This window comes from Macrobrachium rosenbergii, chromosome 2 (assembly GCF_040412425.1).
Source record: "Macrobrachium rosenbergii isolate ZJJX-2024 chromosome 2, ASM4041242v1, whole genome shotgun sequence".
Classification (NCBI taxonomy): domain Eukaryota; kingdom Metazoa; phylum Arthropoda; class Malacostraca; order Decapoda; family Palaemonidae; genus Macrobrachium; species Macrobrachium rosenbergii.
Genome location: NC_089742.1, coordinates 74,376,125 through 74,403,556, shown reverse-complemented (window position 1 = coordinate 74,403,556; position 27,432 = coordinate 74,376,125). Strand labels below are relative to the sequence as shown.

The 27,432-nt window shown below is 38.5% G+C and overlaps 1 protein-coding gene across 5 annotated transcripts in view; it reads left to right on the top strand.

Annotated features, from left to right (window-relative positions):
• LOC136848656 (protein dimmed-like) overlaps positions 1–27,432 on the top strand; it is a 114,605-nt gene that overhangs the window by 34,947 nt on the left and 52,226 nt on the right. For all 5 annotated transcript variants that reach the window (XM_067121115.1, XM_067121082.1, XM_067121107.1 and 2 more), the window contains one exon: positions 27,138–27,265. In XM_067121115.1, the coding sequence (XP_066977216.1) occupies positions 27,138–27,265 (128 nt within the window). The remainder of the gene's footprint in view (positions 1–27,137; positions 27,266–27,432) is intronic.

The following is a 27,432-nucleotide window of genomic DNA, read 5'->3' as shown; positions in this document are numbered from 1 at the left end:
ATAACGATTTGTTATAGTTTGGCACACTTTGATTCTGAAGGTACACCTCAGCCTCCCTTGTCTGCACCTCTTATGTGCGCTGCAGAAATTTTAATTTGATAACGGCAAATGCACTTAAATAGCTGTAATTGCATTTGTTATTAGTTACCGCAGAAAACTGTTTAATTTTGGAGCCAGAGTGAATGTACAGTACAGATATAACTACTTATTATGTTTTGCTGTTTTCCACAGAATGGTGTGTTATGTCGATAGGTACTTGTGTCATCCCAGTCTGTTTCAATTCCCTTTAGAATTGATGATTATTAGCTCTAAATGATTGAAAACACGGCAATTAACAAATTTATTGGATGGGAAGAGGTTGGTGGCAGAATGCCTAAGTTTGGACCAAAAGTTTTTTTTCAAAAGGCACAGGTCACAAAGTATTTTCCTCTTGTTTATGAATTATTCACTTGTGTCGTTTACTAATTGTATGCTGCAAGTCTCTCGTTGTTCCGGTAGACCGGTATTGCTGTCTCAGGTTTTAACAATTAAGCATTTGACTCGATTAATTTGATATCACTTTCATCTTATGATTTCCCTGTTCCCCTGCGAAGTCGGTTCTTCTCGAGACAAATGGCGTTGTAGAAGACTTTGTGTTCACTCTTGTAAAATCTCCAGACTTTATATGAAATTAATTATTTCCTCATTCATAACTTGATAAGAATCACTTTCTCTCTTTGCACTGTTTCCTTTTCTTGTTGTTTTTCCACTAAGTATCCAGTGTACTATTTCCCGAAATTTATATCACGTCTTGGCCAACAAAGCTTGAGGGTTTTCTCTAAGACGGTTCTCTTCCATAAAACTGATGTACACACATGTTCACGATTATGTGTTTACTCTAAAGAAACTCTAGAAGGAATAAAGAAATAAAATGAAACCTGGACTGGAGAACTGGAACTTCCAGAGGTGGCAAAATAGGCTGAGATTTTCTTTCCAAGAGATTTTTCCGATGTAACTGTGGACAGTACAACAAACACCACCGAAAAGCCTCTTAGTACGTTTCAAATGTGCAATGCTGGTTGTGGTCACCAGCATCACTGGACTGACTCTTACGTTGCTGAGAGTACAGTATACTGAGAAATGGTTTAGAAAAGGAACTTGAAGAGTAGACTAAGAGGACCCACTGTGATCCGAATAAGCCGTTTATATGTAACTAAATATTCAATTTTTTTTTTCGAAATATAAATGACAATGAAGTTTGCTTGCTGATACATTTCTGGACCCTCTCCTGGCCGCTTCCGTTCGACTGAAATCTGATAGAGTGGGCCACACCGATAAGTCTGCGTGGTCAAGGTGCGGGCTGTCGTCTGTCAGGAGAAGCGTCTTGTTTGAGTACGAAATCAGTTCTCATCTCCCTGCTGTATGAGCATCGTCCAATGCTCCTACCTCTCTCTCTCTCTCTCTCTCTCTCTCTCTCTCTCTCTCTCCTCGAGATGTAGTGGTAGCACTGCATGACAACCGCTTTGGATCCCCAGACCGGGCAAAGAAATAAACTGTAAGATATAGTTTTCTTAAACCTCTGAGGAAGTAAACAGTAAATTATGTACCTGGTTGTCTGTTGATTGTTGTGGGTGGCAGTTGGGGGTGGAGAGAGAGAGTGGGTGAGAATCAGAAAAAAAAAACAAACGTGAGAGAACATTGTTCCGTGAAAATATCTACCCTCATTTCACTAGATATCTGTTTTTCTCGTTAAAGTTATCGTTAGACACGTGGTGATAAACGAAGTATTGTGTGTACTTCAGCAATATTATTCACAATAAAGGAATTTCAGTTCAAGTTGATATCTCTCTCTCTCTCTCTCTCTCTCTCTCTCTCTCTCTCTCTCTCTCTATATATATATATATATATATATATATATATATATATATATATATGTGTGTGTGTGTGTGTGTGTGTGTGTGTGTGTGTGTGTGTTATATTTATGGTGAATGTTAATAAAACAAAGTGTCATTCGTTGAATAACTAATGAATCTGACACTATTTCCTTCTTATACTAAATTCTGCTTTTAGATAAAAAAAAAAAAGAGATTCAAGATAGCTGAATGATCTTGGCAAAGTGTTGCTTTTATATCCGCCCGGCTCTTGCAAATTTACCTCTTTTTTGTGTGAATTCAGTTGCTTTCACCTCGCGTTTTATATTAAGTTACAAGGATGACTTTGAACATTTTTCTCTTTTTTATTCTTCCTCCGTGTTATTCACTCGGTTTTTTCTTCTGCCTTACTGTTTTTCATATATCGGTTTTTTCTTCTACCTTAGCGTTTTTCACTCGGTTCCAGATATGAAAAGTGACCGTTATTAAGGTCGATTGTTATTTTTTATGCTTCAAGTCGTTCCGGTCATGGAGTCATTCTTAGTACAGAGAGAGAGAGAGAGAGAGAGAGAGAGAGAGAGAGAGAGAGAGAGAGAGAGAGATAACGACGTAGTAGGAAAAGAAGACTTGTCTTCTACAATTAATATTCCAGATGATCGGCATTCTACGAGATCGAAAGCAAGGAAACCCTTTTAACCCATCACACAGGTCTTGTCAAATTTGTCGCTCAAAGCTGATATACTGATCGAGGTATTAGAAAGTGACTGAAGCTTAAGCGAATGAGGCTAACCTCTGGATAACAAAAAAAAAAAAAGAGGAAGAAAAGAAAAAAAGAGCAGAGCTACGAATCAGACGATGTGTCCATGAAACCTGATAAGAAGAGGAGAGCGAGAGACGCATAGTCGAGAGGAACGGGATCCCGAGCGACGCCAGACTCTAGTCTAAGGAAAGGGTTCGCGTCGTTTCGCGCGCAGAGCCACCATGAAAGGGGAATGGCCTTTATCCCGTTATACTCTATGTAGTTGGTTGGCCGGGTTTCGGTTCCGTTTTCATTTGTTTACTGCACTTTTTCCTCTTCGTCTTCCCCACTTTCTAGTATGAAGATACTTGGTGGGAACGACAGACATTCAAACGGAAGCCTAAGGCTTCATTATTTAAGGAATGCCCGAAATCTTATGTTAAAGACGTACTTCCCGTATTTTCTTCTTCTTCTTCAAAATACTATACTGATAAGGCTTCCATTTGAACCTGCAACCCATTTCCTGCCGGTGATGTCACAGGCGCACATTTGTTGGGCCTTTTTTCTGTTTTTGATAGGAAATTGTAACGTTTATTTTTCTCATGTCGCCAAGATCCGCACCTTTGTTATGTAAGAATAAATCGATAGAAAAGTTTGTTTAATACCTTCCCCGAGTGACAGTAATACTAAAGTAATCAATTACCTACTTGAAAAACAACATTTGTCAGTTTTGAAATGAAGCTCGGCTAACTGCACGTAGCGTGACGTGTTACTTACAGAAAACTAGTAATTTTCATATAAGCTTAATGTTCAGAGAGACATTTACGGGATGGAAAACATTCAGCACATTACTCGGCTTAATGCATATGCAACTACTGCCCCGTGAAGGAAGAAAACACTCCTAATTAAGGCAGGAAACGATTCAGCCTGTATGACGAATTACATACACACACACACACACACGCATGCTGATACCTACAGTGGTGGCAAGGTCACAATAGAGGCGGAAAGAAGTCGCTGGTGTGAGACGAGACAGTATTGGTGGGTGGCAGGGCCGCCTTCCACCTTTCCCCAGACTCTTCTGAGCCTACTAGTTTCTATCTCTACTTTCACAGGAATGTCCATTTCTCCCTTAAGCGGATATCCCCATCCCCTCGGACCGCATGGCCACCCTCCTCATCCTACTCTCCCTGACCTTGCCTGTGATTTTACAAACACCAACAGTTCTTCTTGTATGTTCGCTCTTTTTTATTTATCTTTATTTAAACGTAAGCTGACATTTTTTACAAGGTGTTAGTTCCGTTCACCTGTATGCATATGATCAAATATGACATATACATTTTTATTGGTATGAATATGTTATCTATCCTATAATAATAAAATCCGAGTGGATCTTTCTTGTTTGTCGGCTCCAGGTGGGGGCGGGGTAGGTAGGGATCGGGAGGGAAGGGGAGACATGACACATCCACCCTCTTCCTGCAAACCTGTTTGTCCGCCCCCACCTGGGGGCGGGGTAGGTAGGGGAGACATGACACATCTACCCTCTTCCTGCAAACCTGTTTGTCTGCCCCGAGTGGGGGCGGGGTAGTGAGGGGATGGAGAGGGTAGAGGAGACATGACACATCCACCCTCCTCTTGCAAACCTGTTTGTCTGCCCTGGGTGGGGGTTGGGTACGCAGGGGGTCGGGAGAGTAGGGGAGACATGACACATCCACTCTCCTTCTGCAAACCTGTTTGTCCATCCTGGGTGGGTGCGTGTTAGGTAGGGGATTGGGAGGGTAGGGGAGACATGGCAGGCAACGCCGGGTTCCAGCGCAGCGTAGCGGGCGCCATCAGGCTCATATAAAAATAGTTCATGCAGTGCAGTCAGCCAGCACCTTTAATACTGAGCATATTTCAAATTTTCCATCACCAAGTATTATTTTGAAATGCAATGCCTGAAACTCAACCTATGGGAATACAGTACTAATACTTTCAAAGCTGTTTCAAGTATTTTCATGTGGAAAGGGAAACGTCTTTTTTTTTTGGAAGATTTTTCTTAATTTACCTATTTAAAAAGCTAGCCTTTTATTATTTATTAAATGTATTTGACTCATCTCAGATTGGGACATGTGCTGTGCACCCTGTATTTTCAAAGGTGAAATCTAACAGTTAAAGCTTTAACATTTTGAATTTCTCATTATTCATTTGCACTTTTTTTTTAGATATCTAAAAAAAAAAAGAATATGCGATGGGCATCCTGGTTCATTACCTCTATTCCAACTGCCATTCTTTTTTATCATAAAAATTTGCAACCTGGCATAATTTTTAATTGAGATAAATGAGAGTAAGTCAACCAGCTTCTCCTGACACCACTTGCTATTCACACACATTAAGAAAACGCAGTCTCTTCTAATGTTGTGAGCAGTCCGCACCTGAGCATCAGGAAATTTGAAGTTTGGTGGCTAATTTGAATGGCCGACTGTCACTTTAAAATTTCACCATTTCAAAAAACAAACCCCGAAAGGCATCCCACCAAGAATACGAGCTTTCAGAAAAACTAAGTTTCACGGCTGTATCTTTTACCGTTATTGCTTCACAGATATGTTAAGTCCCGCACCCACCCCCTACCACATCCCTTGAACGCAAAAAATCGGTAGCCTATCTGGATCTCCGGAATGGCTGAATGGATTTTGATGAAATTTGGCACGATTAGAGACCTTAGTGGGGGTATCTGAACCCAGAGTTTCTTCCCGGTCGGTTGAATATTTCCAGAGTTATAAAGGGCCAAAGTCGGGGTTTTTGTGTACTCCGGGTGGCTACACCAATAAAGCAATGTTTGTCTGTCCACTCTGGGCATTTCAAGTACTGACGCCGCAGCATTTTCGGCTCACTTCCCTCAGGGCTCTTTCCTTTTTCTTATTTCGGGTTCACACTTCCGGTGAAGATGTTTTTTTTAGACCGAATTCCTCATCTTCAAAGTGACCTTCGTACCTAGAACTACCTAATGCCTACTTCCATTCAGCACATGATGCTTTAATTCTCTGGTGTCATTACCATGCCTCCGTTGCCAGTAACAGAGGAAGTGCTTAATTAATAGTAGTTATCTGCTTTGTTTCTTCCTTATTCATTTTCCTTATAATTGGCTCCTCTTTTTTTCCCATTCTAGTTCTTATCTTTACTTTTGGTTTGCAGGACTGATCCTGCAGCCTCTTTCTATACTTCAAAGTTTTCCATCGACTCTGCAGTTTTTTAAGGTTAAGTTAACTCCTACAGCCTCCTGCTTAAAACATCCGGGCATCTGCCACTAATACAAATAACCATTGGCTCATAAATGACCAATTGTGAAATCTAAACATTATCTCGGATGGTTCCCTCTCACACAGTGTTTTCACCGGATGATTTTTGCCCCATTATATATTATATTAGCAGTTATTTTCTTAAAGGACCCAGCTTAGTGTCATAAGTGGGGAGAGAAAACAAGGGCAGGACTTTTTCTTCCCCATGAGAACTGTCTCGTAATATTAGTATAGCATCTCTTGTCCTCTTCACAAGCGCAGATTAGATTTTCTTGCCAAGAAACTGCAGCAACTTTTGAAGTCATCAGCATGACAATAAATATAATGTTCCTTCCCTCCCAGTCTGGAGACATTTCCTCTTCCCTTCAACTGGTCCTCTACAATCTACAATCTGCACTCTCTCTCTCCTGCCCTCATCCCCAGCTCCAGGAAATCCTCGTCGTCATAGTTACTGATTTTGTTGTTTTACTTATTTCTTGCTTTAAAAATAAGCATCTCTTAGTTTAAAAGACCACTGAGCTGAATAACAGCTCTCCTAGGGCTGGCCCGAAGGATTAGATTTATTTTACGTGGCTAAGAACCAACTGGTTACCTAGCAACGGGACTTACAGCTAATTGCGGAATCCGAACCACATTATGACGAGAAATGAATTTCTATCACCAGAAATAAATTCCTCTAATTCTTTATTGGCCGGCCGGAGATTCGAACGCTGGGCCAACAGCGTGCTAGCCGAGAGCTCTACCCACCCCTCCAATGAAGAACTATATTTCTTGCTTTAAATCTTATAATGTTTCAGTGGTCTCAAGATGAGTAAGGGTTCATCTCATTCTCTGTCTGTTGTATCTTACTTTCATCTTATTTTCTGTCTTTTGTATCAAAACATTGGCTGTTTTATGCTTAACATGGCCATATTATCCCTGCACTTGGAGTTCCTTGTTGGATTTCTAATGGTTTTTTGTCTCCATCTCGTAAATGAGCATCTACTCCTTAGCAGCCCCGTCCACTGCATTTTTAGTTTTCTGTAAAAGAAAACTACTGAGATGGCTATTTGTCTGTCCGTCCGCACTTTTTCTGTCCGCCCTCAGATCTTAAAAGCTACTGAAGCTAGAGGGCTGCAAATTGGTGTGTTGATTATCCACCCCAATCATCGAACACACCAAATTGCAGCCCTCTAACCTCAGTAGATTTTATTTTATTTAAGGTTAAAGTTAGCCATGATCATGCATCTGCACCACTATAGGTGACAACAACACAGGCCACCACCGAGCCGTGGCTGAAAGTTCCATGGGCCGCAGCTGACAGTTTCACACAGGGTTATACGCTGTTCAGAAAACTCGATTGCGCCGAAGAAATTTCGGCACATTTTTAACTTGTTATTCATACACTGCGCAATGCCTTATGTTTTAGGTTTCTGTAAAAGAAAACTATTGTGCCGGCTTTGTGGCCGTCCGCCCGCAGATCTTAAAAATCGCTGAGGCTAGGGGGCTGCAAATTGGTATGTTGATCAGCCACTCTCCAATCACCAAGCATACCAAATTGCAGCCCTCTAGCCTCAGTAGTTTTTATTTTATTTAACGTTAAAGTTAGCCATAATCGTGCTTCTGGCAACGATATAAGCCACCACCGGGCAGTGGTTAAAGTTTCATGGGCCGCGGCTCATACAACATTATACCGAGACCACCGAAAGAGAGGTCTATTTGCGGATGCCTTGATTATACACTGTAGCGGCTGTACAGAAAACTCTATCGCGTTGACGAAACTTCGGCCCATTTTTTACTTGTTTTTTATTGCCTTTAGATCTTTGATCCGTAACCATAGATCTTTATTTGATATTGTTGTTTTAATTCTTACATCATATATTCACGTTGCAACTTCTGGGATCACTGTTTCCATCACAGTTCTACACATCTTACTCATTATTCACAAAATTATTCACTCAAGCATTTTTTTGTTCTTTCTTTAAATCTCTTCCCGCGTGGCCGAATTTTCGGACCGGTCTCCTTCATTTCACTCGCTGCTGTGTGTGCTTCCTCTCCTGTGCAAGTGCTCCTCCTCAAATTGTCTTACGCAGTCCGACCATCTCTATCCTGGTTTCCCTCTCCCCTGCTTCTCCTCCATCCAGTCCAACATTCGCAGAAAACTTGCCTCTCAAGGACACGACTCATAACCAGAGTTTTTGCTTGCTCGCTCAAACGTATCATGGATATTTCTTGCATACTTTTCTCACACTCCCTTGAATCTCATCCATCTTCAGGCCTCTTAAGCATTCTCTAGGTTTATAAAAAACCAAGCTTGGCATTTGTGTCGCACTTGTTTGTCCCCCACTTTTTGGAGTACTTTTTGAAGTAAAGTACAACAATCGCATGCGTTACCTTCTGCCTGGTATGTAAGGAATCTGCTCATTCTCTCCACGAGCCTCTCATATTTTTTTTTCTTGCATACAGGTTTATGAAGGCTGCTTATCTTCTCTTCTGGCCTCTTCGCTTGCTGGTAGATCTTTTTCTATTGAGTCCTACAGAATATTTGATGTTTTCTGACCCAGGCTATTTCAAGCCCTTGCTGTAATCCTGTGGGACCCTTTACGTTCCAATCCTTCCTTCATTTTTGACCTTTTTCTCGGCATTTTTTTGGAATTAATCTCTATTTGATAATCCAGCTTAAAGCACAGCCCTTGAATTCTCCTCATTCAGCGGTTACCAAGAATATCTATTCCATGTATTTGTTAACTTATCAAGTTTATATACTTCCTTTATCTGTTCAGTCTTCTCTGTTGTTTTCATCTCTTCATATACAAATTCGTTTGTAGGCAATCTGTTTTTAATTGCATAATTGTCTAATACGCTTTTTGTTAATAACTTTACTACTATTCTCAACAATAATACTGTCACTACCAATTTGTTTTTCTAAAATTTTTTTGTACTGCTACCTCAGCAACTGTGCGGATATTGCCAATTATCATTTTTATCACTTTAACTCGTATATCTAGTTTGTTTGTATCTATTATAATGCCTCTACTATATATACTCCGTGTATATGGTCTCGTGCTGAAAATGATGGGGATGATGATGATGATGATTAATTATATAATGCCTGTGCCTTTGCTCTTGGTACTGTCGTCTGGACTTTCTCATTAACCTGCCATAAAAATTTCTTTTCATCTTCATGCCTTCATGATATGTCACTGTTCTTCTTTAACTCTTTCTTTATCAGTTCCTGCAATTCTATGTTCTTAGTTTGAATTTCTTTTCATCAGAGAGATTTCTAACAGTGGAATTTCATAAGACTTCCTCTTCACCCCTCCAGCTCTTTTGGTTCATTATGGCTGTTTTCCTAACAGTGTATTTTCATAAGACTTCCTTATGGTTCTTTATGGCTGTTTTCCTAACAGTGTATTTTCATAAGACTTCCTTATGGTTCTTTATGGCTGTTTTCCTAACAGTGTATTTTCATAAGACTTCCTTATGGTTCATTATGGCTGTTTTCCTAACAGTGTATTTTCATAAGACTTCCTTATGGTTCTTTATGGCTGTTTTTCTAACAGTGTATTTTCATAAGACTTCCTTATGGTTCTTTATGGCTGTTTTTCTAACAGTGTATTTTCATAAGACTTCCTTATGGTTCTTTATGGCTGTTTTCCTAACAGTGTATTTTCATAAGACTTTTATGGTTCTTTATGGCTGTTTTTTCTAACAGTGTATTTTCATAAGACTTCCTTATGGTTCTTTATGGCTGTTTTTCTAACAGTGTATTTTCATAAGACTTCCTTATGGTTCTTTATGGCTGTTTTCCTAACAGTGTATTTTCATAAGACTTCCTTATGGTTCTTTATGGCTGTTTTTCTAACAGTGTATTTTCATAAGACTTCCTTATGGTTCTTTATGGCTGTTTTTCTAACAGTGTATTTTCATAAGACTTCCTTATGGTTCTTTATGGCTGTTTTCCTAACAGTGTATTTTCATAAGACTTCCTTATGGTTCTTTATGGCTGTTTTCCTAACAGTGTATTTTCATAAGACTTCCTTATGGTTCTTTATGGCTGTTTTCCCTAACAGTGTATTTTCATAAGACTTCCTTATGGTTCTTTATGGCTGTTTTTCTAACAGTGTATTTTCATAAGACTTCCTTATGGTTCTTTATGGCTGTTTTCCTAACAGTGTATTTTCATAAGACTTCCTTATGGTTCTTTATGGCTGTTTTCTAACAGTGTATTTTCTTTCCTTATGGTTCATGTTTTCCTAACAGTGTATTTTCATAAGACTTCCTTATGGTTCTTTTATGGCTGTTTTTCTAACAGTGTATTTTCATAAGACTTCCTTATGGTTCTTTATGGCTGTTTTCTAACAGTGTATTTTCATAAGACTTCCTTATGGTTCTTTATGGCTGTTTTCCTAACAGTGTATTTTCATAAGACTTCCTTATGGTTCTTTATGGCTGTTTTCCTAACAGTGTATTTTCATAAGACTTCCTTATGGTTCTTTATGGCTGTTTTCCTAACAGTGTATTTTCATAAGACTTCCTTATGGTTCTTTATGGCTGTTTTTCTAACAGTGTATTTTCATAAGACTTCCTTATGGTTCTTTATGGCTGTTTTCCTAACAGTGTATTTTCATAAGACTTCCTTATGGTTCTTTATGGCTGTTTTTCTAACAGTGTATTTTCATAAGACTTCCTTATGGTTCTTTATGTTCTTATGCTGTTTTCCTAACAGTGTATTTTCATAAGACTTCCTTATGGTTCTTTATGGCTGTTTTTCTAACAGTGTATTTTCATAAGACTTCCTTATGGTTCTTTATGGCTGTTTTTCTAACAGTGTATTTTCATAAGACTTCCTTTATGGTTCATTATGGCTGTTTTCCTAACAGTGTATTTTCATAAGACTTCCTTATGGTTCTTTATGGCTGTTTTTTCTAACAGTGTATTTTCATAAGACTTCCTTATGGTTCTTTATGGCTGTTTTTCTAACAGTGTATTTTCATAAGACTTCCTTATGGTTCTTTATGGCTGTTTTTCCTAACAGTGTATTTTCATAAGACTTCCTTATGGTTCTTTATGGCTGTTTTCCTAACAGTGTATTTTCATAAGACTTCCTTATGGTTCTTTATGGCTGTTTTCTAACAGTGTATTTTCATAAGACTTCCTTATGGTTCTTTATGGCTGTTTTTCTAACAGTGTATTTTCATAAGACTTCCTTATGGTTCTTTATGGCTGTTTTTCTAACAGTGTATTTTCATAAGACTTCCTTATGGTTCTTTATGGCTGTTTTTCTAACAGTGTATTTTCATAAGACTTCCTTATGGTTCTTTATGGCTGTTTTTCTAACAGTGGATTTTCATAAGACTTCCTCTGCACCTCTCCAGCTCTTTTGGTTCATTATGGCTGTTTTTCCCGCCATCCAATTTCATCTAAATCATGTGGTTTCTACTCTTGTAACATTTTTTTCTTTAAATAGAGTTGTGAAACATCAGTCCTTTCTATTTTCCCCATGTTCTTAATTAAGTAATCCTTCACCAACTCATCCTCTTCAGTTATTAGCACACAGTCTTATCATCCTTCATGGAGGCTTCTCTGCACATGAACAGATCTACCTTAGCTCTCACACCCGTCCCCGTAAGTCACCAACTAGCTTGCTCTCTTCTGAAAAAAATGTGTTTTTGTTATCAGATCAACCGCCATTGCAAAGTCAAACACTGTCTCCACCGCGTCATTTCTCTGCCCAATTCCTCAGCCACCATTCACTTTATTAATCTCTACCTCTTATGCTATTTCATGCTTTTGCCCCGTTTATTCCCAGATGATTTCTTTTTCTCCTAGACATCATGCTTGTGTGTTATGTACGAGGGATGATTACAATAATCTCAGCCGTGCCCTAGTACAGTGGTTCTTAACCAGGGGGAAATTTCAGAGTTTGAGGGGGATTGTGACCACAGATTGGCAGGTTCAAACTGTCTCTGGTACCACACAAAAACGCAATGTACATCGGTCCGCACTACTGAGAGGTCACGCTGGGCTTTCTCTCTGCTAGCTTGTGTGTTTGTGTTAGTATTTTGTTGCATATTATTTAGAATGCACCTTTTGAGGCAGACGATTTTGGAAAGAAGGTGGGATGACATTCTGACATACGGTGAAAGGGTGCATGGGCCAAAAAGGTTGAGAACCACTGCTCTAGTCGGTGCTCATCACCCTACCACTCATCCGCACACCCAAGTCAGGTTGTCCTCAAAGTCAAATCCTTTTCTTCGGTGTCTCACTTCGGTACTTGCCCTGCACACACATCACCCCGAGCATCCTCTTCTACATAAGGTTTAAAACCTCACTTCTCTTTCTAGTTCTCCAGATTCCACGGATTCACTTTCTTAATCTCATTATACTTATAATTTTTCCATTTCATATCCTTATGTACACAACAAACATTCTTCAATGATTGGCCATAATTCTGTAGTTATTACATTAATGTCTATTATTACCTTCCCCGTCTCTTTCTAATCAATAAAGTAAGTCTGATTGATTTATTATTTAGTTCTCGAGGCTACGAAAATTTCGTTTAAATCTTTAAACCAGTTTATCCATAGACAACCCCTTAGTATTCTCCAATAATTTTTCATCACATTGTCTCGTATCATATAATTTTCCTTCGCTCATTACCTCAAGATTTTTCGCCCATGTGTCATAGCTGGACGTCTGCCACCACTTACTTTGGTTTGATCGACAGACATGGCTCAAAATAGACATATTATCTCGATCATCTCTCCTCTTTCACACTAATTCATTATTGTGGGGCATACTCGCTTCATTTATGATTCTGACTGAAACCTATCTTGATGCATGAAGATCTCTGACATCCCCTCCCGCCTTCAATAAGTCATCCTCATCCTTGACTGTACCGTAACCTTTTCTCGATTCCATCTTATACTTGTTTTTGGTAACATAGCTTGCTTCCAAAGCACGATATAGCTGTAATTTTTATGTCCGTTTCATTTGCTTACCAAAACACTTCCATGACATTCATGTTTTTTATTTAATTTTTCTGTAGGACTACCAACGTTCCATGTCCTAACTCAAAAATTATTAGTCTTTTATATTTATGCTATATATTCCAGTGAGTATTTTCATCCCAGTAAAAGACAGTCTGATACTGCTTGCTCATTTCTTGTTGAATCCTGCAGTAAATATAATTTGGTCTGATACTGCTTCCTCATTTCATGTTGGATCCTGCAGTAAATATATTCTGATCTGATACTGCTTGCTCATTTCTTGTTGAATCCTGCAGTAAATATATTCCTGATCTGATACTGCTTGCTCATTTCTTGTTGAATCCTGCAGTAAATATATTCTGATCTGATACTGCTTCCTCATTTCTTGTTGAATCTTGCAGTAAATATATTCTGATCTGATACTGCTTCCTCATTTCTTGTTGAATCTTGCAGTAAATATATTCTGATCTGATACTGCTTCCTCATTTCTTGTTGAATCTTGCAGTAAATATATTCTGATCTGATACTGCTTCCTCATTTCTTGTTGAATCTTGCAGTAAATATATTCTGATCTGATACTGCTTGCTCATTTCTTGTTGAATCCTGCAGTAAATATGTTCTGGTCTGATACTGCTTCCTCATTTCTTGTTGAATCCTGCAGTAAATATGGTCTGGTCTGATACTGGTTGCTCATTTCTTGTTGAATCTTACAGTAAATATATTCTGATCTGATACTGCTTGCTCATTTCTTGTTGAATCTTGCAGTAAATATATTCTGATCTGATACTGCTTCCTCATTTCTTGTTGAATCCTGCAGTAAATATGTTCTGGTCTGATACTGCTTCCTCATTTCTTGTTGAATCCTGCAGTAAATATGTTCTGGTCTGATACTGGTTGCTCATTTCTTGTTGAATCTTGCAGTAAATATGTTCTGATCTGATGCTGCTTGCTCATTTCTTGTTAAATCCTGCATTAAATATATTCTGGTCTGATACTGCTTGCTCATTTCTTGTTGAATCCTGCAGTAAATATATTCTGGTCTGATACTGCTTGCTCATTTCTTGTTGAATCCTGCAGTAAATACATTCTGGTGTTTCTGGTGGACATCTAGTAGTGGAGAGGATAAGGGACCAAAGCGGGATCAATTGTTAACGTTTTGGTGGAAACGTAGAAGTCAGTATATAATGCATCTGACCATCTCTGAATATTTCTAGGTGTGGAACCCAGTTCACAGCGCCGCCTGGTAGAAGTAAGGGCATATTCAGCCCTAGGTTTTTTGTTTCCGTAAAATTTTACATAAACATCTTTTGTCATACCTCAAAAAGAATGTGGACCATTTACCTGCGCTGGGTAACTGAAAATCATTGCTTAGTTTAGGCCTTTTGCATATTTAATTAGGTAATTGTAATAATATGAGTATTTTGAGAGGGAAAAGATACACTATATTGTAAATTCTTTTTGCTGTGTCTGTGAAAGTACAGTTTGTCCGTAAGATCAACATTCATCAAAGAGTGTAGGAATCGACAAAATTATGAACATTAGTACAATTTCATGTGTAATTTCCCTCAAAATAATTTGAGAGATAAAATCATATAATATAATGATCCTGTTTCGTGTGAAACTTGTGACGAAGTTGATTATATCTTGCAAGTAAAGTTCCACTGTTACTGTCTTGTCGACAACTGCAAGGTTTGCCAAACATGCTTTTGCATTGACAAAAATAATGTCTTAGTCTGAACATAAAATCTAAACTCCAGTATAAAATTTCCACAAATTCCACGTAAAATAATTTATCAGTCAGGCAGTAAGTATTCAACAGCATTTTCTCCACGTGAACCAAGAGCAGTTTACTTCAGATACACTGTTTCCTATAATCCTTTTTATGGTGACAATATTTATATATACATAACTCACTTTCTGCGTTTGAAGGAGTTTAGACTACATGGGCTTCCAACCATATAAATCTCTTTTCCAGTCCCACTCTGAGAGATTCTGAACACTTGGCTGCTTCTCAGAAATACTACCTCAGACATGATTTTAAGTGAAATTAGTACATTTTGAGGGCATTTTGGATTGTGGGGGTTTTCAGTTGTTCTCTTAAAGTTAGAGAATAAGTGCTCTCTAGCTTCATTCACTAAAATGCCCTGACTTGTTCTGTCCAAGTTGAATTTTTTCGTGGCTGTGTTGATGTGTAACTATCACGGGGGTTTTGGAATAGTGATATATGATATAAAAAATATCTATTGTTTTTCCAATGATATTACACCCGCACGATGACGCCCTCGCCTTCAAAAATTGTGTCAAACTTGGGAAAATAGTTCAGGTATCCCAAACAGTCATCTTGCCACAGCCAGAGAAAGAGAAAAACAGTAATGGAACCTTCAAGGACATGGAATACTGTCAGCACCAGTGCCCTGTCAGCTCATAACCGCTAACAAATCTCGAGGGCACTGATGGATCAGGGGTGGTTGCCGGCACTTTATGCATTATGTATTTCACTGACCACTGTTCTTCGTACACCACCAATAGCTCAGACAATATATGTGGCTGCTATTCTAGTCATTAGGCAATGTGACTTCTGTATTAAATTTACCAAATAAGATTTCTTGTAGCTACATTCTCATGTATGTTAGTGTGGTGCCAGCAGACACGCCCTATACTGGTGAGCAGATAACATTTTAGCTTTTATATGCAGTCTTTTCTACAAGAAATCTGAAAAGTTTAGTCTTAGAGACATCAATCTGAAGAAAGCTTTTCCAGTTAGATGGATGATAAGCCATTAGCACTGCTCATTCTTCTCTTAACACCAGCCCCAAGTCTGTCTGGTGAAGACTTTCAAGGTGTCTGAGTAATATATATCCCAAACTATGTCAATCCTAGATGGAAATGATGTGCGTGGCATAAATATATCTTCAGCATATTCCTGAAAGGTGCCTGCTCTTCATTAGGCAACATTTGAACTTGTGCAGCACCATCCTATATTTAGACACCCACATTGGTGCTTGATTAGGAAGTCTGCCTTGCTCTCATTTTGAATCACTTCAAACTTAACAAGTGCTGGCTGGTACAAATGTTTTCATAGAAAAATAAATCTGCTATATTTCCTTTCCTTCTGTAATTTGCAATCTGGAATACAGCAGAGGTCTTCTTACCATTCTGATATTTGTAATTTCTGTTTTTATCAAGAAGAAACACTTCTTGGGGCGGCTTCAGATACTGACTTTGATCTAAGGACTATCCCTTTGTGTGCAAACGTTTTGTATTGGCTGCCTCTCACTCCCATGACAATATTAAGTAGTAACTAAACCATAATCCACAATTAAGTCACCTCTTTCCTTTTCATATGGATTTCTATGTCTTCCAAGATAGCTAGAAGGTTGAAGCATCCTGAGCAAAGACATTTAGTATGCTGAAGACATGTTCACGATGGTGCTTGATTTTGTGAGACTTGCTGCAGCTTCACATTCCTTCAGCATTCTGCTTACTTTATGGCCTGCTATCATCCTGTGCTCTAGTGCTCTGTACTGTCCCTTAGTCTCTTTTCATTAGAGTCTCAACTTGCTCAAGAACTTAGCCCTAAGCCGTGGCAGAAAAGCTATATTGAGTTTTGTGCGCAACAAATCCACTAGAGATGAAATGTTTTTAGTTTTACGGTTGGCTGGTGTTCAAGCAAAACATAGCACCTAACCAGTGGGAGCAGATGACAAGATTCAGAGAAAAGCTTCATGACATCACTTGCACTAATGATCTGATAAAAACAGAATTTTGCAGCCTATATAGTATACAGAAGCTGCAACATTTTCAAACTGGAAGTGCAGGCCTAGAGGCCAGTACCTAAAATGAGAATGTTTGCTTTCTGTGTAGGTACATTTCAAAATCAGGTTTGGTTTGTTCAGCAGGAAGGCTTTTCTAACAAATGGAGTAAGATTTCTGCTGAAGAATACGCAGGATTACGCCTATTACTTTATGAACATGATTTGTCATGGTATAGCGGAAAGCAATTAATAAGGAGTCTTCCATTCCACTTGTCACAACGCGGGGATCGACAGCAGCAGTTGTCCAACCGCTAAACTTGAGCCAGTTTTCATGAATCCTAAAGATGTCTGTTTTGGATGCCTTCACCAACCACTTTCACTACGTGTTTAAGCATTACTGGATTAGTCTGGGGGTGTTGCAAGGGAAGCAGCATATGCAGGTCAAGAGCCTTCTTCCAAATGGCGTTTCTTGCGGAGGCTGCTCCTTCGGAACTGAATGCTTCTTGCGTAACAGGCCCACCAGTTTCAGGAAGTGGTACTTTTGTAACGCGGCTGGTGGCATATAGCAGTCTGAATCTAGTAATCTGGCAATTTTTCTTGATTTTGCCAAGTGCTCAGAACGTTTAAGTACTGTATACAGCTCAACCATTAATGTAAGTATGCAGGCATTCGATAAATTAAAATATCCAATGATGCACACCAATTTCTTACTGAAATATGGTCATTATCCCTCATGTCACCAAATATATATGTGTGAATCAGTAAAGCAGTCTAGGTTTATCCCTCTTTAAATGCACAGCAGCCCTATATGTAGTACTACTCAGAGAAAAACTGGACAAAATTATTAGTTTCAGTTGTCACCACCAGGAGACATCGAACTGGATTCCTTGTGAAGAAATGAATGAGTATACACACACACATATTTTTGCCTAGTTGCTTGCTTGCATAAAAAGTGCAACATTGGTCCTTTACTTGCACTAGTCTCTCTCGAGAGATTGGTCGTCAAGTGGGTAATGTGAAGATTCTGATTTAAGTCATTCATAAAAAAAGGAAATAGAATATCGCTTCATGTGAATGTCATATTCTAAGCAAAGTATGATAAATCCTGCTTAGAGACGGAAGGCATGAAAAAACGGGCCTCTTCGCATCTACGTATCCTTCGATCATATGATGAATAAATTAACAGGGCTCGTTTCCCATTAAACATGACTGGACAGTTATGAGCTGGATTTTCATGTTCTTTAACTTAGGAGGAAGTCTACCAAAGCAACTGCCAAATTATGCTGGCGAGAAAATTCATCCTTGCATTGTTGTCAAGGTTGTTTTGGAAGTTGAAATCGTCTGCGGTACTTTTCATTTCTCGTCCCTAAGTGCGGTCCGAGTGATTTCCAGTTCTTGAAGAAGCGGACTGATTATTTCCTTTCCTTGGTAGCATCAATGTATTTTTCCCTAGACTCATCCATTTTTAAGGAGCAACTTTTCAGAATTAACTCCGATGCACAGACAACCAAGTTTCTAACTTTCAATTAATGTTGCATACGCTGAAATAATAATAATAATAATAATAATAATAATAATAATAATAATAATAATAATAATAATAATAATAATAATAATAATAAATCCAAGCCTTTCGTCTCCATGGCGTGAAATTTATCTTTCCTTTCACCTTTCCACTGATTTTAGTGTACTCCAAGTTCCATGTTAACTACTATCCATGTAACGAAATACAGAACATCGGAACGGGGAGGATTATGAAATTTGAGTGAGCTTTGTAGTTTGCGACGCCTTTCAGTACCTCTTACGAAATATCTGTAGCTTTTGAGATACTCGGGATTCTTTTCGCTTCGTTAAAAAGGCAGTTTCGTAAAAATCGTTGCTTTGGATCTTTTTCTGTTGCTGTGCATTCTATGATTCGTTTGAGTTTATTCGTGGAATAAGACTCAAAAGGAAGAATGAATAGCTGTGTCGAAGCCAGCGAAAAGATAAATATTGTTGCAAGGAGAACAGCGTCAAGATGATGACCTTTCATATATGCAAGCAGTCGTCAAGTAATAAAAATTATGGAGAAAAATGAGCAGGAACGAAATCTGTGATTTTCCAAACAACGAGCTCTGCGTGTAACAAGCCAAAACACTGGTCCAGGAAGACTAAACATTCTGTGAGGGAGTTTTTAAGGTAGTGTAGTGAGTTTTCAAATGAACATTTCATTTGTGCCGAGGACGCTAAAATAAGTCAGTCATCATTTTCTAGTAATTTGAAAGGTAAAGATCCGGTCAAAATCCATGAAACTTCAGTGTGGTGTGATGAGGTCATTACTTAAGTGGCAGCTTTCAGAAATATATTGTAAAGACTGACCTGCATGACGAAGGTATTCTGTTAGACAGCTTCTTAAATGAACTTTTAATGCTCACACAACAAAAAATCGATTATAGGAAAGAAAATCCTCCAGATATTTGAGTCAGTCTGATTTTCGGCATTAAAAAATCGAAGAGCGTAATTGTTCTCCTCAACGGTTCATTCGATGTTGCTCAGCTCATTACTTTTGTTTAAATTCAGGCTCGTTAGACGGACGATCGTTTTTATTCTCGAGCAGAATCCTTAAAAGAAAAAAAAATGTTTTTCTGGGGAGTTTAGAAATTGTCCATGTCATCTCGAGGCCTGTGACTTCAGGATTATTTCCAGTTGTGAAAACATTTGGTGCCTGATCTCGGTGACCTTCGGAAGTAAGTGGCCCTGACAATGAACAATCATTTTATGAAAGCATCATTGCTCGCTATTCACGAGCGAAAGTAGGATGATCTCTTTGCAATCATATCCTGTCTTTATTGCTGTTGAATAAATCAGCTGTCCTTGATGCGGAATTGCGTTTTTTTAATTATTCATTAAAGTATTTTCTATACAGATGGTGAATAGAATCTTATCGTGTTACGGTAATGACGTGTGCTAGTGTGTTTTGCCGGAGGCCTGCTCATGCGCCTCTTTAGAGACTGAACTTAGCGGTGCAACTGTGGGATCTGTCCCAGATAGCCACCCCGACGGGTTTTAACCCGGTATGTATCCACCTTTGCGACGTGTTTGATACAGACCTGTTGGGGATGACCGTAAAAACATAAACAAAAGACTGTAAATACCATAAGGATAATGACCCCCAAGAAATATTAGTCCTAGATAACGAACCTCGAACTTTGTTGGGGGTCACTGTCTAGGGAAGATCCCAGCGGTGTAAGTGCACGCTTGTAGAAAACAAGTGAAGTTTCCCTTGTAACGTTTATAGAGGCAACACTTAAAATAACGAAACACCACACAGTTGGAGATGACACTTCCCCAAGAAAACCTAAAATATCCAAACCAAGATGCAACTTTTATATAAAAATCCCTGAATGGCATCATGATATGTAGAAAAAAAATAATGTTTATCAGTCTTTAAAATAAACTTGACGGTATGGAAGACCGCTGTGAAACATTTGAAATTGTAAAGAATATAACTTAAATTAGAGTTAATCAAATTCCACATGTTTTGAAATAGATCGAGCGCAGGCCTTTGGTTTTCAATTGTTTCCAAAGGCTAGAGTGGAAGTCCATCTGCATCTGATATTTTAAACCTAAAACTATGGTAATAGTGTGGAGAAACATTCCTGAAAATGTGGAGTCTCAGTCATCATTCACAATTCATTTCATATGTTTCCCGTAGCATTTATACTTAACTGAAGAATATAGTGTGGAGTGAAAAGATACACACACACACACGCACAAACACACATATACACACACACACACATATATATATATATGTAATCATGAAGCTACAAATGTTGTTTGATATCCAATTCACGCTACGTCGGGAATATCCCCTTCGGTGATAATTCCCCATCGGGAATATTCCCGAAGTAGCGTGAATTGGATATTAAATGACGTTTGTGGCTTCATGATTGTATATAAATCGCGATGTGATAAAAATTTCATGTATATATAATATATATATATATATATATATATATATATATATATATATATATATATACATTCATATACTGTATATATGTATATATATATTTATATATATACAATATAAATATATATATATATAATTATATATATATATATATATATACTATATACATACAAACATACAAACATACAACATAAAAACACATGCACACTCACAAACACACATATATATACAATATATATATACACTATATATATAATATATATATATATATATAAATTATAAATATACTATGGTATATTTATGTATATATATAAATATATATATATATATATATATATATATATATATATATATATATATATATATATATATATATATATATATATATATATATATATATATATATATATATATATATATATATATATATCACCATCGTTTCCATTGCAAAGTGACAAAACTGGCCACTGTGAAATTCTGCCACTCATGACTTTGCTGTGCCTTATCTTCCACAAATCTCCTCTCATCTCCTTCTCCCTTGTCGTAGCTCTTGTCCAGGATCACTGCAGCCCTGCGATTGTGCCAGGGACATGCCTAAGCCATCTTCATCTCCTTTTCCTTCATATTCTCTCTTCCATCTTGCTATCTACCCTCTCCTAACAATTGTTCCTTAGTGCAACTGCGAGGTTTCCTCCTGTTACACCTGTCAAGCCCTTCTACTCTCAATTTCGACTTTCAGCGCTGAATGACCTCATAGGTCCCAGTGGTTGGCCTTTCGCCTGAATTCTGTATTCAATTTAATTCAATTCAATTTCGCTCTATTTGTTTTCCAGATTTTATTCAGCCTTCTCATTCTATGATTTGCCAACTTTAGTCTTTCGCTGAAAAGAAACTGCTGGATCTCGTTGTTTCCAATGCCTGCAAGATTTAAGCTAATCGTTTTCTCCATTTAATGTTATTTCGTCCTTTTTTTTGCTTACTCTGTCTTCATTATTTCGCCTCTTGTTCCGTGATGCATTCTGTTGAGCAAACTTTGCGTATCCAGTGGTGTTTTGCTGATTAAAATAGCATCATTTGCATAGTTTAACTGTCAAGTTTCTATCGTTACTCAAGCATACACTCACACCACACACACACACACACATATATATATATATATATATATATATATATATTTATATGTATATATATGTGTATGTGTATGTGTGTATGTGTATGTGTGTATGAGTAACAAGTTTTTAACTCTTCAGCCAGGAATAATTTTACTTATACACTTGGAACCCCATAAAATTTATCTGTCATTACGGAATAAATGAAGAAAACGTATATCGTCTTTGCTAACCTGTTATTCGTTATAACAAAAACGAAACTCAAAACAGCAAATCGACGTCGGAAGTTCGTGATGCAATTGCACCGCAGGAAGAAGTCTAGAGAAACCCGACATTTCCACGGCTCGGGAAGAACTCTGGAAAATCTGAACAATGATTGATGTTGGTTTGATGGAAGGTGCGTTCATGATGAATAGATGAAGTTCAAAAAACGAAGTTGAACTCAAAAGAATCTGACGAATGTTCTGAAGGGCTCACAATAATATAACTGTTAAAGGCTCCAGTAGAATTTTATCAAAGCTTTCGAACCTTTCTCCGGGTTCATCTTCAGTCAAAATGGGACATTTAACAATTGTATTATTGTGGACCCTTTAGAACATTTATGAACTCCTGTGATTGAGAGTTTTCTCCCAATTTGATGAATGTTGTTATGAATGAATTTGATTTTGAACATTTGTGGCTGAAAATCATAACAGCCTAAAAACCAAATTTCTTAAGTGGATCAGGTCGAGAGCTTCCCCTTCCTATGGCAACACAAGTAAATTTTGAAGCTAGATAAATATAAATCTTTACTCGAGAAAAACGAAAACCAAGTTGATGAACTTTGATGCTTCTGTGTTTAAATATTCCTTGCACGTAGTAAGTCATTAATATTGCTATTATAACGATTCCTTATTTGAAAAATTAGAAACTTTAGTTATTATTTTTTTTCAATGCGCATGCACCCATCTTTCCAAGTGGACTCGACGAAGAACATAGTTTGGCAAGTGACGCAGAAACTGGGAAATCTCTCGACAAACTGGCTGGTTTACCAATATTAAATTTTGGTTTCTGCTGACATGATTATAAGCTTTCTTCGTTTTAATTTTTTTTGAATGATTATCCTTTTGTTAAGTGCTGACATTCGAAAATAGTCAAAGAGTAGCTCAGCTTACCACTACTGCATATCGGAAAGAAACACTGTTTGACCAAATGACGATTTCCTATGCTTATCAAGATTCCTCTCTTTCTCTCTCTCTCACACACACACAAACACGCAGACCGTTAGAATGTGAAAATAATGGCAAACAATTATTCGTTATCATGTGGCTCATGATAAGGCCTATGACGCGTCAAAGTGGATTTACTTGTTATTCATATTACACGAATTATGACGAGATCGTTGAGCCTGTATTGTTCATGATCAAGAAAATAGTTTTTGAAATGAACTTCTGCAGTCGCCATTTTCTTTCTGTCTTATCCATGGCGTGTCTTTGTGTCCTAACGCAAGCAGAAATAGTGTGAGAATGCAGGAGTGAAATTTTGCGCTGGAAACAGCATACTCTGGCACATAGCCTGGATCAAACATTTTATATGCAACTGCTTTTATGAAGAAAATATAATACAACGTCTCTTTAGTAGGTGCAATAAGGTGAAGTCTTCAGTTTCAGTTACGAGAATTCATATAATTTTCATAACCCTTAAGTTTGAAATATATCTGACGAAAGCAATATTATTTTAATGCCGATTGCATCAACGAAATGAAAAGCATTTTCCACTGACCTCTGTATACGGGTTCTTCCCGAAATTATATTTGATATAAAAAGAAAGATTTGTTCCCGACAACTGCAGCAAGACAAAAGGTTTTTTTTTGGGGGGGGACGGTTGCTAGACGTAAGGAAATAAACCAATCACGTCAAGACGTGACAGAGTTTGAAGTGAACTTTATGTAAAGTACGTCCTTGGCGTTTTTTGCCCCACAGGTATACCTGTTGCATTGGAACTTCGGTGGCTCCTTTGTGCCACAGAAATCGAGAGAGATGTCTTGAGAGTCCCTCATACCCTTTGCCTCGGAAATTTGCTTTCGGTTCCGTTTCCTGACTTGAGACTCCTTCGCTCCTTATTTTTTAGGGGATCTTGATGACTTTTCCAAAGGACTTCGATCAGTTACCACATTTCTCACTTATGGAGAAAAGTCAGAATTGTGGTTTTATAGCTGTTATCACACTCTGAGAGAGTCGGGGAGAAGGCAATGCAATGCAACGGTTGCAACGGTAATATTGGACAAGACGTCCCTTGCAGGCAGACCTTGACGTGCAGAGAACGCGTGAGAAAACAGCATTTGGAGTTGCGGGACAAAGTGAGATAAAACACTGATAAAGCAGATAAAAACAAACCCTAATATGAAAGGAAGTGAGGATAATGCAGGGAGCAGATTTATCCAAAAGAAAAACCCCGTAAAGGGTTAGTGCCGTCAGTGCACCTCACGCGGTGCAGTGTAGACATTGCTTAAGGTTGTATGCAGCGTCCCTTCGACCCCTAGCTGCAACTCCTTTCATTCTTTTTCCTGTACCTCCTTTCACCTTCTTTCATCTTACTTTCGACCCTCTCCTAACATTTGTTTCATAGTGCAACTGCGAGGTTTTGCTCCTGTTTCACCTTTCAAACCTTTTTCCTGTCAGTTTCCGTTGATGAGCTGAATGACCTCATAGGTCCCAGGGCTTGGCTTTTGGCCTAAATTCTATATTGTGTTCCAAAAGAAAAAGGTGAATCCCCGTAAACATGAGAGTAGATGGATTTCCTTTCTCACGTAGAGGAAAAGTAAATAAAGTTCTTTTGGAACAGAATACAGAATTTAGGCCAAAAGCCAAGCCCTGGGACCTATAAGGTCATTCAGCTCAGCAACGGAAATTGACAGGAAAAAAGTTTGAAAGGTGAAACAGGAGGAAAACCTCAAAGCAGTTGCACTATGAGACAAATGTTAGGAGAGGGTGAATGCCCCGGGATGTCAATAGAGACCTCAAAAGATAAGTCACAGTCCAGTAGGGCGGATGACAAAACAACGGTTCGATTTGAAAGCCGGTCCATAGTCGATGATTGCCCTGCAGGACCGAAGCAGAAAAAAGATGTGCTGAACTTCGGCAGATGAGATTATGATGAAGCTTTGATTACATGGATGACGAAAAGAATTTTGGATGTCAAAATGATAATGGATTCGACGCAGAACTGTCAATTTGAATTGTGCAATCTCTCCCAATATAAGTGTGAAGCAATGTGAACTGAGAAGACACTGGATTCAGTTATGCAGATCATCATTATTCAAAATCAATAAAGATTTATCCGTAACCAGATTTAAGCTCGCAAAATAAGCTTTCACAGACTAGGAAAAAAATAGGTACGTAAAAACAGCCTACAGATTTAGGCTTGCAAAATAAGCTTTCACAGACTAGGAAAAAAATAGGTACGTAAAAACAGCCTACAGAAAAAAATTTAAGCTCGAGGCTAAAATAAGCTTTCACAGACTAAGAAAAAAATAGGTACGTAAAAACAGCCTACAGATTTAGTGCGTAAAAAAACAGGTGCGGCCTATGGATACATTTATAAGAACACAGCCAGTATTATTAGAAGAGCTAAAGCAATAGTTACGGTGCTTTACAGAGGTACTGGTAGCATAGCATCTCTAGAACCTAAGAGTGCTGTGTTGATGCTATAACGCTGCCAATTTATAGTAGTAACGCTGTCTGCCTCTTGAGGTCCAGACGCTACAGGTTCCACTGAAAATTCTCTCTTGATATGACGAGGCGAAGTGGGGAGATCTCCTCGCAATGACGATATAGGAACTGTTAGGAATAACGAAATCAGCACTTCAAGCTATTAGTCTGAGAGGCGAAGACCCCAGAAAGCTGCTGATATCCAAACAGGTAAACTAATACAATAATGGTCGAGCATGCAGTCTGTCGCAAGATGTTAGTTTTCTGGTAACATGATGAAAAGAAAAGTAAGGCTACTGGGAAAAATGCTACTCAGTACTTTTAAAAAATAACAAGTAAAAATGCTCCGAAGCTTCTTCGCCGCAATCGAGTTTTCTGTACAGCGTATAACGCTGTATGAAACTCTCAGCCGCGGCCCATGAAACTTTTAGCCACGGCCCAGTGGTGGCCTGTGTTCTTGGCACCTACAGTGGTGCCAGGCGCACGATCATGGCTAACTTTAACCTTAAATAAAATAAAAAAACTACCAAGGGTAGAGGGCTGTAATTTGGTATGTTTGATGATTGAAGGGTGGATGATCAACATACCAATTTGCAGCCCTCTTGCCTCAGTAGTTTTTAAGATCTAAGGGCGGACAGAGAAAGTGCGGACGGACAGACAAATAGCCATCTCAGTAGTTTTCTTTTACAGAGTCCAGAGTCTAGAAGAGACGACCACAAGCCATTTTTGGAAATTTTTTGAAAATGTCAGTCTCCAGCCCAACTCTGAGGTTATATTGAATCTTTTTAATGCCCCTAGATAGAAACGCATAAGAGGAAGAAGGCCGAGCAAAAACGTTATTGCATCGTAGACCCCGTGTAACTGCGCAGTGTTCTTGTATCCCGGATTACTTTTTGTACTTTCGTGGTTACAGATCATTTTCATGCAACGTATAAACTATTATCATAGTAGCTTTGCGATCTGTTTAAGGGCTCGTGGCTACAAACTTGGATTGCTTATCTTGACAGTATTTGTTTCCGGCTGTGTAGATGTTGAAGTTAGGTTCGGCCTTCATTATAATGTTAGCAGTATTGCTTGGCTAGTTCATCCCAGCGTTGCGCATCTGAACGGTTCAATCTTGTATCTTTTCGCGAAGCCGGTCGGCAGTATGTGACCTGGTTTTCGGTCAGTTTGGACTGATGCTGCAGTGGGAATCTTTAAGCGAATGTTTCAATCCAGTTCACTTAGCGGAAATATGAGCAAGTCTCTAGCGTCTTTAATTTAGTTTTCTGATGGTTGTGTGCATGTGTGTATGTGTGTGTGTGTGTGTGTGTTTCTATTTTTGGTTAAGAAGGAAGGACGAAGTATGATTGTGTAAAATAAGGACTGAAGGTTGAACATTCAGAATCTATGTAAAGTCGTAACTAATGAAAAATCCGATATCGTGATGAATCGCGGAGTAAGTGGTTATGAAGACAGAAATCCCAAAAGTTTTTCTTGATGCAAATTGCAAAACACTTGATTAATTAACAAACTTCTGCATCCAATTCTTGTGCAAGATTTTCATCCTTCTTACACAGTAACTCCTACAACTCTATAAAGATTCCCAGACAGAATGGTAACGGACGGTGTGTTATATAACATGCAATGTAACCCTTCTTAGCAATCTGTACCTCCAATTGTAGGTTCATCTCCCTTTCTTAGGGATGATTAACCCTTTGACATCTGTTTGTTATAATTCTGTATGCGACTAGTGAATGCTGTATATTTACCACTAAGTGTAACGTGTCTCATACTGAACAATAATTTCAGGATGCGAGGCACAACCTTCGTCGGCGGCCTTTGGAACGGAGACAAAGTGGAGGAGGAAGAGGTGGATGTGGAGGTCCAGTTTGCGGCTCTTATTCCCGGCTCTCATCACTCGGCGCAGAGGACGCGAGGTACGACGGTAGAGGCCTCCCTCGGCCACACCCTCAGCCCCCCCCACCACACACCCCCATTCCTCTCATTCTGTGACCGGGAGGCCAGGTCTTCTTGCATGACAAGTCATTGCTAACTTTCATTTCCTTTTTTTTTGTTTTGGTTTTCATTTGATTCTCTCTCTCTC